The following is a 15,182-nucleotide window of genomic DNA, read 5'->3' on the forward strand; positions in this document are numbered from 1 at the left end:
GCTACAGTGTTCGGGGTTGGCTTGAAGAAAAGGTGGCAACCCTAACTGGCACTTATTATTTATAGCACTCTATGCACGACACGATTGGCCTTTTTTTGGCATTGACCCACAGATGCAGCGGGTGCAGGTTCCTTCGGGGGCCTATTCCTGATGTGGGGAGGAGATTCTGTGCCCTTACATAGGGTTCTCTGTCTCCTCCCAACCCAGGAGGTGGGTCTCTCTTCGGGAGATCCCCCCCTGCCTAGTACTGTGAGGGACCTGTTCCGGCAGGTCCCCTAAGGATCGGGGTCCACCGGCCTTCGGGTTGGTGGGCCAACAGTCTCAACCCCTGTCAGGAGCCTTGCGCCCCGGGAGGTCGGGAATCTAGGTCACTTCTTTATTGAAGGACCAAGCACCCTTGTGCACGTTTTTGTGTGCTGTGGGGGAAGTTTGTTTTGATGCACGTCCACGGGCTTCGATTAAAAAAATCAGGCTGTATTGTTGGTCACGCTGTCCATGGCCAGTGTAAGTCTCCTCGAAGTTGGATTGTATAAAAGGTGATAATAATGCTTTCCTTTGCAGTATCGGCGCAGCAGGCGGAGCCTGCCACCCCCGCTACCTGTGGCACTTTCCAGACGTCAGGAATATTCCAGGACAACAAACTCCAGGTCCAGTTCCTGCTCTACACCCCCCGAAACCCCACCTGCGGACAGGCCATCCACATCAACCAATCTGGGAGCATCGAGCGCTCCATGTTCAACTCTTCTCTGGAAACCAAAATCATAATTCACGGGTTCAGGTGAGACTATACTGAGATCCAAAGGGGTACCAGTGCTGGACCTCTTACTAGCAACCACAACTGATGTACCAATTTAGGTCCATCAAACCGAGATTCTATTGGTTACTGTGGAATTGGTGGTAGACATGTAAGGCGGTTAAAAAAATGTGTTTTGTTTCCGACTTTTTTTATTCTTTTTGGGTTTCGGGTCTGAACGCTGTTTCATTATTTGAATTCAGATCTTTTTCGAATTTCAATTTGGTTTCGGAAGCGGTTTTCTGATTGGCCAGAAAACAGTCACGTGTCCAATTTTAGTTTCATTTTGAACGGAATTCAGAAGATCGGAAAGTTGGTTATAAAGTACATTCGGATTCTTTTGCATTCGGCCTCATTGGAATTCGGACATTTTGGATGCATCCGAATGTCCAAATTCATGAAACATCATCCAAATTTGCATCTAATTGGTGTTGTTGCTTAGTTATGAGTAGAAAGTTGGCAGTTGAAGGCAGGGGCGTCCCGAGGCTGGGTGACACCCGGAGCGGTTACCGGGTGTCATCCCGCCCACTAGCCGAGACGTCATCACGCGTCGATCTTCTGATACCTAACCCTCCTGTCCCATCGCACTCCTGACCGGACAAAGCCCAAATACAACTGGGTGGGTGCGGTGGTGACAACGGATGCCTCCGTGAAATGTAGATAGATGAAAGTAGTCACTCGCACTCCATGGATATTAAAGTCAATGCTGTTTATTGACTTTGCTAAGGAGATGTGTGTTATCACAGTCAATAAACAGCATTGACTTTAATATCCATGGAGTGCGAAAAGGGATACTATTTATAGACCAACTTAGGTTAATAAAGGTTTATCCAAAATTGACTGCGTTAGGAAGGTGAATAAAATTAAATTAAAGTACCAGCTGCAACAATGTGTATCAGTGTGATCAATGTGAACTAGTATGTTGCGCTTGGTTGAAATCTCTTACGTGCGATTTTGTTTCAATATTTAATTGTGATGATGTAATCTTTAACCCTTTCGCTGCCAAGCCCTCCGGAACATTTTTCAAATCAGCTGGCCGCGCCATTTTTGAATTTTCTGCAATTTTTTCCTATTGGTTTGATTTTCAACTGCTGCGTTGCTAGCGTTTGTAAAAGACCCCCCAAACCATATATAATTTGTACAATGTCTCAGTTCGGAGTGTGCTCCGATATAAATAAAATTATAACAAGGTTATATAACAGAGGAAGAGATTATTAGATAAGGATAACAGCGTGCGAGTGTAAAGGTTCCTTTTGAAAAAGTCCTTTGGACGAAATGCATCAAGGGATTTGACTGTCTCCTCGCTGACACGGTGAAAAAGATCCAGAGGTTGAGTGTCCTTTACACTCGCACGCTGTTATCCTTACGGATTCCTGTAAGTGTAATCATTTTTCATTCAAATAAAGGTCTTTTTGCTATCTACACTTAGATATCTCTCTTTTCTGTGGCTTCTACTTTTCTCCACTCTCTTGGTTGAACTCCCCAATTACACCTGGAGGGTGTGTACCATCGGCAACGAGAGGGAGAGCAAACTGTATGCAGGAGAGGAAACAGAGGCTGAAAATAGGAGCTCCGTGGATCCGTCGACGGAAGATAAAGTAACAGATACTTGGTTATTTTCAACGTACCATCATTCATTTTCGCAGTTTGATTCTAAGAACTTGATTCCTCCCATAAGCACACTCCGAACTGAGACATTGTACAAATAGGACAAACTGACCTCGGGAAATTGTATGCCTAAAATAATCCCACTCTATTAGGGTGGATAGATAGCGGTCTTTCCATTTGGCCGTTATATATATATTTTTTGCTGGACTTCGCCGTTCATCTAATAATCTCTTCCTCTGTTATATAACCTTGTTATAATTTTATTTATATAGTTTATAGTGATTCACATAATTATCACATATATTTACACGGGTTACATTCAGATTATATATGTGCTGTTTTCACTAATACCATCATGCAGTAGAGATCAAATAATTATAAGATGAGATAAGATTTATTAATTTGTATTATTCACTTGCATGTTTATTTAATATATATTTAATTCTTAATTTCACTCTATGATATAAATCACTTATGTGTTTTAAATCACGATTTAAAGATTACATCATCACAATGAACTATTGAAACAAAATCGCACGTAAGAGATTTCAACCAAGCGCAACATACTAGTTCACATTTGACAGGTTAATAAAGGTGCATGCTTTAAAGTAGAACTATGAGGTGAGTGAAAATCACTCATCCTCATAGTTGGAGCCGACGTGTGACTGGCAATGAAACTGTCACAGGTCGGCTCAATAGATCGGGAAGTGAGGGAACACATACCGTCGCTCGCTCACTTCTCGATCATGTCCCTGCAGAAAGCCGTGACTGTCACGGCTCCCTGCAGGGATTCCCCCCTCCTCTGTCTGATCCGCCAGCGCTGACTGGCGGAACGGGCGGGTCGGAGGCAGGTACAGCTGGCTCTGCCTCTAGATAGGCAGAGCCGGCTGTCACTCACGCAGCTGGTGGATCCAGACAGTAATGTCGGGATCTGTCACGGCTGCGGCGGTCTCAGTATACCACAAGCTGTAGCTCCCTATATACTGAGCTTAGGGTGACGGGAGGACGCTAGTTTGTGTCCTTCCATTACCCTTAGCAGAACTATGGGGAAAAGCCCTGACTACATAGTTCTCCTTTAAGGAACCATTAGGTCCTTTTTCAGGGATTATTACAAAGAAGGAACCTAATGAGTAACTCCAAACATTCGGCTTTAACTCAGGGCTAACACGGGACACGATTCTAGAAGAATTCGCCTCTTTGACAACTGCAGACATAGGAAGGTTCCTAAGTACAGGATCACACAGGTGACTTTTGGTAGCTCCTCCACATGACTAAAGCCGGACTTCGGTGTTCAACTGGACACTGGAGCAAGAATCAGCTGTCAGTCGTTATATTTGTTGGTCAACAAGCTGTCCGTGACTTACCTGCCTCTCAAATAAATGTTGTTACTCTAAAACAACCCACAGTACAGAGATTGAATGTTCACTTGAAGTCTCCACAATGTTTTTAGAAATATTGGCTGCCATGGAGGAGAATGAGCTCCTTCAGAAAGGAGCTTGGTCCCTCCAGGTTAATAGTCCAGATAGGCAAATCCCTGGCTGGCAGTGGCATTTCATCCCTGGGGACTATTGGTATTTGGGCTTGTTCCTTCAATACTATAAAGTTTGAAAGTTACATCCCTGACCAGCTAGGAATTTAATGTCAGGCTTTTTTTTAGCTAGGGACTTGGTCAGGGTTTTGCCCCTCAAGAGAAAAATGCCGGCAATATATTTGTTCCCTGGCCGACATTGGGTTAGGCTCTGAGCAGCCAAGGTGCTGTCTGGCCAATAGACTTTGGTAATAATTCCCAAACGATGGCCCCTTGGCCTGGCAAGGAAATGAGTCCACAATAGTGCAGTACTTTGGGACGTAGGCAGCCAAGATGGTAAGATCTGCGAGAAATATGTAAGCCATCTGACCAATTTATGAATTAACAGATGGAGAAGGGTCAAGGGTGAGGTGAGGTAGAGGAATATAGGCCTGGGTTTGAGGGATAGACCAGAGATTCATCTGGGTGGACCTCATGAGGGAGCTGGAAGGAGAATGAGCAGAGAGAAGGCTGAGAAAGGTCCGTGGGAAGGAGGAGGAGGGAATGAGGAAAGAGAAGAGGAAAAGAGACAAGGTTGGGGATGTAATTAAAGAAAAACACGGAATGAGAGGTAGTCAATGGCGGACTCCATACTTCCCCACTGCAGAAAGCTTTCGAAAGAACCAGGGAGCTCCCCCACCTTCACTTATACAACATAGAACATTGGGGGGCTGCAACAGCTCCTCGCCTCACCGTGACCAAAGGAAATCAGTGCTGCCAAAACATTCCTAGAAAGTCATTATATGGTGACACATAGTCCCCATACCCACAGTCATGTTGCCCTGCCAAAAAGAGCTTGATGTGTCATTGTGTGGTCATAAGTATCATTTCACTTCTGTAGAAGGCAGTACAACGATGTCACCACAAGATGGTAGCAAAGTTCCACCAATAGTCTATCCCAGTATGACCCCAACAAAGCCCAGAGCAGTGTTTCTCAGCCTTTTTTTTTATCAGTTGCAGCACCTTTTAAAAAGACTGCAACAAAACGTGCAACCTCTCCAAAATCCATACCAGACCTTTATAAGGATCTGGTATGGCTTTGAAGGGAGGACCCCATACAAGAATGCAAAGTTGGGTTCTCCCTTAACATCTGAGTCCGACCCTCTCGCACTAGGAGCCCTCTTCACATTAGAGTCCCCCATTTCACCTCACAGCCCTCAATGACCTCTTCAAATCAGAGTCCTGGTATCACATCAGAAGGGTGGAAGGCGTAGGAGGCCTGGATGGAGAACTCCTCTTTCTCACCATTCCTAGATTAGCATCATTTGTTTTTAATGGTGCTGGCGGTCCATGAGAAATGAGAACGTTCCATGGCGCTTGTTTCTATTGTTGATACAAGTAATGTGACTAAGTGTGATAAGTGAAAGTGTGTCCTGCAACCATCTAAAACAATACGGAAGACGTGTTGTCCGCCATATTTTTCTGACAGGGTCCTAGGTACAAAGCCGTCCTGGACTGAAAACTTGGTAGAGGCATTGCTTGGCGCTGGGGCAGCAAACGTGGTGCTGGTAGACTGGGTGTCCGGCTCCACTGCTAAATATTCCCAATCCGTGGAGAACGTGCCGAAGCTCAGCTCGTTGTTGGTGGCGCTTATAAAACGCTTTTTGGTGAGTAAAACCAATGATGATGATGATGACGGTGTTGATGATGATAAAGTGGCAAATTGATTATTTACTGATCATTCCCAGCATTCCCTGTTGCTTCTGCCCCACCAGTCACACCATCCGTTGCCAAATAGCATCACTGTGCTCATTTTGTAGGACCTCGGATCCACCTTGGAGTCTCTCCACTTAATTGGGGTGTCTCTGGGGGCCCATGTGGCCGGCAGCATCGGCGAGCATTTTGGTGGACAAATTGGATGGATCACAGGTAGGAAAAGATATGATGTAATTCTGTGGATACAGCGAGGAACTCAACACAAGATGTGTCCATTGCAAGATTGTATTCACTTTCCAAATGGCAACCTGTCCAGCCATCAGATTGCTTGTCAGTAGAAGGCTAATAAGATTTAAATGTATCTTAAATGATTACATAACATGACCACACATCCACCATAACCACAAACCCACCATAACCACAAACCCACCATAACCACACACCTACCATGACTATATCCCCCCCGCCATGACCATACACCAACCATGACCTCACACCCACCACAAGCACACACCTACCATGACCACACAGCTGCTATGATGACACAGCTACAATAACCCTACTCCTACCATGATCACACACCTACCAGGACCACACACCTACCATAACTACACCCCCCCCTGCCGTAATCATACACCAACCATGACCTCACACCCACCACAACCACACACCTACTATGACCACACAGCTGCTATGATGGCACAGCTACAATAACTCTACTCCTGCCATGATCACACACCTACCAGGACCACAAACTCACTATGACAATACACCCACCATGACCACACACCCACCATGACCATACACCCACCATGATCACACACCCACCATGACCACACGCCTACCATGACCACGCACCTCCCATAACCATACACCCACCATGACCACACACCAACCATGACCACACGCCTACCATGACAGCACACCTACCATGACCATACACTCACCATAACCACACACCATCCATGACTACACACTCCCCCTGCCATGACCATACACCAACCATGACCTCACACCCACCACAACCACACAACTACCATGACCACACAGCTGCTATGATGACACAGATACAATAACACTACTCCTACCATGATTACACAGCTACCAGGACCACAAACTCACTATGACAATACACCCACCATGACCACGCGCCTACCATGATCACACACCCACCATGACCACATGGCTACCATGACAGCACACCTACCATGACCATACACTCACCATAATCACGAACCCACCATGACCACAAACCTACCATGACGGCACACCCATCATAATCAAACACCCACCCTGATCATCATGGTGTCCGCCACCATTCTAAAACAACTCTCTGTATTCCTAAAATCATCTTAAAATGAAGCAATGCGCCACTTCTCTACACTACTCTACATTTCTACTTAAGTATAAAATTGTGTAAACTTTTGGTGGGATCTTCTTTAGTTGGCACATAGTGAGACTATCCCAAAAGATTCTTAGATACGTGCTATTCCTCTCTCAGGTCTGGATCCAGCGGCGTATCAGTTCACAAGGACCCACCCGGAGGACAGGCTGGACTCTGGAGATGCTCTGTTTGTGGATGCCGTTCACACCGATACTGACAGTAATTTTCCATTAACTCATCACCACAAGGACATACATATTGCATGAGTGTAGGCCAGACTGGTCTGCTTCAAACTTTAAAGTGTAACTAGAGTGAAGGTTCAGATGTTGTTATGATATTATTGAATGTGAGAGAAGGTGAACTAGAGGTAGACTAAGGGGATGGAGGTGAAGAAGAGAGGATCAGATGGAGCATCAAATATAATGGACTGTGGTCTGTATCTACTGAGGAAGGACTTCCAGACAATGCAGGAGCATATCAAAGGCTGCGCGGAGGTACAGGGTGACATGACATGACATGGGGTACACTGAGGGAGACATGGGAGCACACAGGGATGTATGCTTGTAGATGCTAGATGACCTGGGGCGCACTGGAGCGCCCTTAGAGACACGGCGACACACAGGGAGGCCCTTGGAGACACATGGGGCCCACTGAGGCTCACTTGGAGATACTACGGTAGATGACATGGGGCACTCCGGGGCTCACTTGGAGGCATGGAGGTGCACTGGGAGTCAGTAGATGACATTGGCATTGGAGGCCCACTTGGGGTCACTGGATACACTGGGCACATGTGGAGACACCAGAGGCTAGAGTCAGGCACAGGAATCATGGGGGTACAGTTACCATAGAGGAGGACCTCAGAATTTAAGGTGGCGACAATCAGGAGACCTTTGCCCTGACTGGCCATGCGCTGGATCCCAAGAGCGTGACAAAATAAATATTCCCCCTCTCACTTCGATCTCTAGTAATCTCCATTGCTCATCTTTCAAACAATCCATTTCCCTGTCCATTCTTCTTTTCAGACTTCGGCATCCGCATCCCCGTAGGTCACATCGATTACTTCATTAACGGAGGCCGAGACCAGCCGGGCTGTCCATCCCTCACCAACCGTGAGTATTCCTGAACTCCCCTGAGCTGTCTATTGTACCTTTTATTTAACTTGGAGACACTTCCCATATCGACCAATCAGAATCCAGCTTTGTAATTTGGGAAACGACCTCTGGCGGCTGTTGGCGGCGGTTTTGACCAACGTTCTGTATTATCTTTATCAGTGTACCAATATCTCATCTGCGACCACATGAGGTCGGTCGCCGTGTTCATCAGTGCGGTGCGCGGAAAGTGCTCCTTCGTTGGCTTTCCTTGCTCCACCTACAAAGAGTTCCAGGAAGGTCTGTGCGTGGACTGCGAGACCCCAAAACTGTCATCGTGTCCACGTTTAGGTACGTCGCTGTAATGCTTCACGGGCCTTCCATGGTTCTGATGGGAAATTGATGTATTTTCTTGCCTGGTTCAGGGAGGAAGGACGGTCTTATTATTCCAGGAGAATTTGAATTCCAAAACTTTATATCTAATTCACAAAACTACACCAGTACAGTCGGCTACAAGACCCAGGAACCCCCCAAAGAAATTCAGCTTTTCCTGCTCACCACGCCGGAGGAGCCATACTGCAGTAAGTGTCAGTGATGAGGGTTGTAGTCTCAGGACAAGGGCACAGAAAGGTACAATGGTACTAGAAGCTGGGGACGGGTCAGGCAAGAAAACACCAACACAACATTCACCTACAATGAGTGATACTGGGGGAGGGGGGTAAATGGTGGGGTCCATTATTGGCAGTTGAGTGGTGGGGAGAATTACTGGAAGTAGGGTGGCGGGGGAATTATTGGCAGTTGAGTGGTGGGGAGAATTACTGGAAGTAGGGTGGCGGGGGAATTATGGGCAGTTGAGTGGTGGGGAGAATTACTGGAAGTAGGGTGGCGGGGGAATTATGGGCAGTTGAGTGGTGGGGAGAATTACTGGAAGTAGGGTGGCGGGGGAATTATTGGCAGTTGAGTGGTGGGGAGAATTACTGGAAGTAGGGTGGCGGGGGAATTATGGGCAGTTGAGTGGTGGGGAGAATTACTGGAAGTAGGGTGGCGGGGGAATTATTGGCAGTTGAGTGGTGGGGAGAATTACTGGAAGTAGGGTGGCGGGGGAATTATGGGCAGTTGAGTGGTGGGGAGAATTACTGGAAGTAGGGTGGCGGGGGAATTATGGGCAGTTGAGTGGTGGGGAGAATTACTGGAAGTAGGGTGGCGGGGGAATTATTGGCAGTTGAGTGGTGGGGAGAATTACTGGAAGTAGGGTGGCGGGGGAATTATGGGCAGTTGAGTGGTGGGGAGAATTACTGGAAGTAGGGTGGCGGGGGAATTATTGGCAGTTGAGTGGTGGGGAGAATTACTGGAAGTAGGGTGGCGGGGGAATTATTGGCAGTTGAGTGGTGGGGAGAATTACTGGAAGTAGGGTGGCGGGGGAATTATTGGCAGTTGAGTGGTGGGGAGAATTACTGGAAGTAGGGTGGCGGGGGAATTATTGGCAGTTGAGTGGTGGGGAGAATTACTGGAAGTAGGGTGGCGGGGGAATTATTGGCAGTTGAGTGGTGGGGAGAATTACTGGAAGTAGGGTGGCGGGGGAATTATTGGCAGTTGAGTGGTGGGGAGAATTACTGGAAGTAGGGTGGCGGGGGAATTATTGGCAGTTGAGTGGTGGGGAGAATTACTGGAAGTAGGGTGGCGGGGGAATTATTGGCAGTTGAGTGGTGGGGAGAATTACTGGAAGTAGGGTGGCGGGGGAATTATTGGCAGTTGAGTGGTGGGGAGAATTACTGGAAGTAGGGTGGCGGGGGAATTATTGGCAGTTGAGTGGTGGGGAGAATTACTGGAAGTAGGGTGGCGGGGGAATTATTGGCAGTTGAGTGGTGGGGAGAATTACTGGAAGTAGGGTGGCGGGGGAATTATTGGCAGTTGAGTGGTGGGGAGAATTACTGGAAGTAGGGTGGCGGGGGAATTATTGGCAGTTGAGTGGTGGGGAGAATTACTGGAAGTAGGGTGGCGGGGGAATTATTGGCAGTTGAGTGGTGGGGAGAATTACTGGAAGTAGGGTGGCGGGGGAATTATTGGCAGTTGAGTGGTGGGGAGAATTACTGGAAGTAGGGTGGCGGGGGAATTATTGGCAGTTGAGTGGTGGGGAGAATTACTGGAAGTAGGGTGGCGGGGGAATTATTGGCAGTTGAGTGGTGGGGAGAATTACTGGAAGTAGGGTGGCGGGGGAATTATTGGCAGTTGAGTGGTGGGGAGAATTACTGGAAGTAGGGTGGCGGGGGAATTATTGGCAGTTGAGTGGTGGGGAGAATTACTGGAAGTAGGGTGGCGGGGGAATTATTGGCAGTTGAGTGGTGGGGAGAATTACTGGAAGTAGGGTGGCGGGGGAATTATTGGCAGTTGAGTGGTGGGGAGAATTACTGGAAGTAGGGTGGCGGGGGAATTATTGGCAGTTGAGTGGTGGGGAGAATTACTGGAAGTAGGGTGGCGGGGGAATTATTGGCAGTTGAGTGGTGGGGAGAATTACTGGAAGTAGGGTGGCGGGGGAATTATTGGCAGTTGAGTGGTGGGGAGAATTACTGGAAGTAGGGTGGCGGGGGAATTATGGGCAGTTGAGTGGTGGGGAGAATTACTGGAAGTAGGGTGGCGGGGGAATTATTGGCAGTTGAGTGGTGGGGAGAATTACTGGAAGTAGGGTGGCGGGGGAATTATTGGCAGTTGAGTGGTGGGGAGAATTACTGGAAGTAGGGTGGCGGGGGAATTATGGGCAGTTGAGTGGTGGGGAGAATTACTGGAAGTAGGGTGGCGGGGGAATTATTGGCAGTTGAGTGGTGGGGAGAATTACTGGAAGTAGGGTGGCGGGGGAATTATTGGCAGTTGAGTGGTGGGGAGAATTACTGGAAGTAGGGTGGCCGGGGAATTATTGGCAGTTGAGTGGTGGGGAGAATTACTGGAAGTAGGGTGGCGGGGGAATTATGGGCAGTTGAGTGGTGGGGAGAATTACTGGAAGTAGGGTGATGGGGGAATTATTGGCAGTTGAGTGGTGAGGAGAATTACTGGAAGTAGGGTGGCGGGGGAATTATTGGCAGTTGAGTGGTGGGGAGAATTACTGGAAGTAGGGTGGCCGGGGAATTATGGGCAGTTGAGTGGTGGGGAGAATTAGTGGATGTAGGGTGGCGGGGGAATTATGGGCAGTTGAGTGGTGGGGAGAATTACTGGAAGTAGGGTGGCGGGGGAATAATGGGCAGTTGAGTGGTGGGGAGAATTAGTGGATGTAGGGTGGCGGGTGAATTATGGGCAGTTGAGTGGTGGTAATAGGCCTTAGATATCTCGGGATGACCTTGCTGAGAATTACCCTTGAATCTACACGATCCATTGTTCTGCCTGTTTCCCGTCCATTGTGTCCCCGTATCTTCTGGGTTATTGGGGGCTGAGGACAGTATGAGGAGGTTATTGAAGTGCGGAGGTAGTAGGGGACCCATCAATTGTCCATCCTCTGCAATGCTCATAGTACACCATGGAGCTATGGAATCTGCTACTGAGACTCCTCCTCCATCAATGATTATAAAATCTCTGATATAGAATACATGTATGTTTACCTCTATACCCCGAGCTGAGATCACGGCTTGTCTCCTGGCAGCTCATCACATCTTGCTGGAGTTCACCTTGTCTAAGCCGAAAGCCATCAGCATCACCATGGAGATCCAACTGTACAGCGCCGATTCCAGCCGCAGCAGCAAAACCAAAATCACCATGTGAGCATTCACCACACTCATTCTATACTTCCTTCCTTCCTTCCTTCCTTCCTTTATTCTTTATGTCCTTTCTTTGCTGTATTCCATCATTTTTAACCTTTCTTCTGTCCTTCTTTCCTGCTTCTTTTCTTCCTTCCTTCCCTCCGCTTCATCTGTCAGGCTACTCCCTTCCTTCCTCTCTCCTATCCTTCCTCCCTTGCATCCCTTCCTCTCTTCCCTTGAAGGGAGCTTCTTCCTTCATTCCTTTCTCCCCCTTCTATCTTTCTACTTCTTTCCTTCGTTCCTTTGTTCCTTTCTTGTTTCCATCACTTTTCCTTCCTTTCGTCCTTTCTTCCCTCTTTGCTACTTTACCTCATTTCTAACCTTTATTCCTTGCTCTCTCCTATCCTTCCTTCATTCTTTCTTCCATTCTCCCTTACTTCTTTCCTTCCTCCTATCCCTTCTTTCTTCCTTTCCTTCTTCTCTCATCTTTCCTTCATTCTTTATCCCCTTCCTCCCTTGTATCCCTCCCTCCTGTCTTCCTTCTCTCATTTTTTCTTTCTTTCTTTCTTTCTTTCTTTCTTTCTTTCTTTCTTTCTTTCTTTCTTTCTTTCTTTCTTTCTTTCTTTCTTTCTTTCTTTCTTTCTTCCTTTCTTCCTTCCTTCCTTCCTTCCATCCCTATTTATTTCTGGACATTGTTTTGGTTCTCTTTCATCTATTATAAACACACAGGGGGTTATTCACAAAGCTGCCGAAGGCAGCCGAGCGACTAACCCAGCCAAAGTGAAGTGAGTTGAACACTGTTTGGATGTTCACTTCTGGCTTCTACGGCTGATTTCAGCTGTACATTGGCTAAAATCAGACGTACATTGGCTGCCTTTGGCTGTCTTCGGTGAGCCGAAGTGCAGAAGGAGTTCGACTTGATCCAGCAAAAGACAAATAATAAAAAATTATTAACAAAAAAAACCCGACACATGCCGACCCGACCGCACGCGACGAACTCCCAACCCATAAAGAAGCATCTGACAGGTGTTGGCGAAAGAAAAACAATTGGGTGGAGCTAGTGGTGACATTACCGCTAGCTCCGCCCAACTGTTTCCTATTGGCCGGCACCTGCCAGAGTCTTCTAGCAGGTTCCCGGCCAAATGAATAACAACTGAGCGAAGGCAGCCGTGTCATCACCGCCGGCTCCGCCCAGTTGTTATTGTTTAATGACTGATCAGCGTCCCCAGGTCATTTGGGGACGCTGATCTGTCATTACAACTGGGCAGAGCCAGCCTAGGAGATCACGGCCTGGCTCCGCCCAGCTGTCATTTGCGTGGAGATCGGTCAGCTTCCGCCTACCTTCCTCCACGCTTTGGATGTCACTCAAGTTCAACCAAAGCATATGCGTTCGGCTCGGCTGAGCCGCTCGGCTGCTGTACGGGCTATTGTGAATCGACTGAACCGAAAGGGCTCAGGGGGCCGAAACGAGCCGAAGGATCAGCCAAAGCTGCGGTTGGATCCTTCGGCTCTTTAGTGGATAACCCCCTTAGTTGCTATTGTTTTGTACATTGGCTGATGTTGGGCTTTGGATATTGCAATGGATGATTGTATTTTATCTCATATATTTGGGGTCGCAGCAAGTTTATAACCCAAATTAAGCAACTCTGTGTCTCTGAGGGGCTTCTGGGTCCCCAAAGTCTCCTCCTATAAGTCTAATGGGGATCCCTGTCCTGGTGAACATGAAGCTGAACTCCCGGCAGAAAAAAAATACAAATCTTCCCCTAAATGTGCTTGACTTGTGTGTTTAGCCATTTGTCAGGAGTTCAGCTTTAAGGCGGATGCTCTCTTTGCTCTCAACATTCCCATAAAGCACCATTGAGTCTCCTAATTTATTTCTCTCACCCCTCCAGACCAAAGGAGACACTGGAGGGCCGAGGCCTGGCTGCCCACGGGACCCGTCTATGCCTCTTAGACAAGGTCCAGATTCGAGTATTGACCAAGAGCGGATTTTGGAGAAGAGGGCCGGAATTCACAGGGTTGCTGTGTATGACCGAACTGCCCATGAACAGACGGTAAGGAGGCAATGTTAGACTAACAGACCCGGGCCACAACAACCAATCAGTATGGCCAATAATGATACATGGTTGGAGATTTTAGGTAGTTTTCCCTTTTTGTGTCCAGTGAGCTTCTGCAACCCTCAAGAGCCATTTAAAGTCCATGATAACTTCTAACCCTAACCCCATAACTCTCTAACCCACCAACCCCCTAATGTTCTAACCCTAACCCCCTAACTCTCTAACCCACCAACCCCCTAATGTTCTAACCCACCAACCCCCTAATGTTCTAACCCTAACCCCCCCTAATGTTCTAACCCTAACCCACCAACCACCTAACTCTCTAACCATAACCCACCAACCGCCTAACTCTCTAACCCTAACCCACCAACCACCTAACTCTCTAACCATAACCCACCAACCGCCTAATCTTCTGACCCTTACCCACTAACCCTCTAACCTTAACTCATCAGACCCCTAACCCTCTAATCATAACTCTCTAAAACCACCAACCCTTTAACCCTCTAATCATAACCCACCAACCCTCTAACCCCCAACCCAATCTCCCTAATCCTAACATTCCAAGTACTCTAACCCACCAACCCCCTAAAACTTTAACCCTACCTCCCTAACCCTGACCCCCTAGCCCACCAACACTTTAACCCTAGGTCTCTAACCCTGGCCCACCATCTCCCTAACCCTCTGACCCCAATCTTAACTCTCTAATCCTAACCCCCCAACCCTATCACCCTAATCCTCTATGCACTCTAGCCCCCTGACTTATTGTGAGTCTGATCCTATAAACCCCTAACCCTCTCACTTTCTGACCCTAACACTCTAATCCTAACTCCCCAATCCTCTAACCATAACCCACTAACCTTCTAACCCTAACCCACCAACTCCCAAACCCTCTAACCCTAACTCACTAACTCTCTAACCTCCAACCCTATCCCGCTAATCCTAACCCTAACCCACCAATCGCCAAACACTCTAGCCCTACCTCTCTAATCCTCCAACTCACTAACCTCTTGACCTTGCCTCTCTAACTCCCTGACCCTAATCTTCTATAATCCTAAACCTCTAACCCCCAACCCTATCACCCTAACCATCTAACCCAACAACCCCCTTAACCCTCTAACCCTACCTCTCTAACCCCCTATCCCTAACCCACAAACTCCCTAACCCTCTGATCCTAAACTTAACTCTCTACTGCTAACCTGGAGTGTATCTACACCTTTCGCCGACTGAGGCCCGGGTGGTGGTGCATATTACTGAGGAAGGGGGGGCGGGGGGGGGGTCGTTGGTTATTGGCGAAAGGTGGGTGA

At 47.8% G+C, this 15,182-nt stretch overlaps 1 protein-coding gene across 1 annotated transcript; it reads left to right on the forward strand.

Annotated features, from left to right (window-relative positions):
• Positions 1-561: 561 nt before the first annotated feature.
• Positions 562-13,840, forward strand: PLA1A (phospholipase A1 member A; the record flags this gene model as incomplete). Its single annotated transcript, XM_018574882.1, has 9 exons — positions 562-778; positions 5,398-5,575; positions 5,729-5,837; positions 7,126-7,227; positions 8,031-8,117; positions 8,280-8,447; positions 8,522-8,677; positions 11,725-11,839; positions 13,714-13,840. Coding segments are annotated over 9 exons (1,259 nt in total), but the record flags the coding sequence as incomplete, so codon positions are not given.
• Between the last annotated feature and the right edge of the window lie 1,342 nt (positions 13,841-15,182).

The sequence above is a fragment of the Nanorana parkeri genome, unplaced genomic scaffold, assembly GCF_000935625.1.
Source record: "Nanorana parkeri isolate BGI_ZX_2015 unplaced genomic scaffold, ASM93562v1 scaffold3321, whole genome shotgun sequence".
Taxonomy (NCBI): domain Eukaryota; kingdom Metazoa; phylum Chordata; class Amphibia; order Anura; family Dicroglossidae; genus Nanorana; species Nanorana parkeri.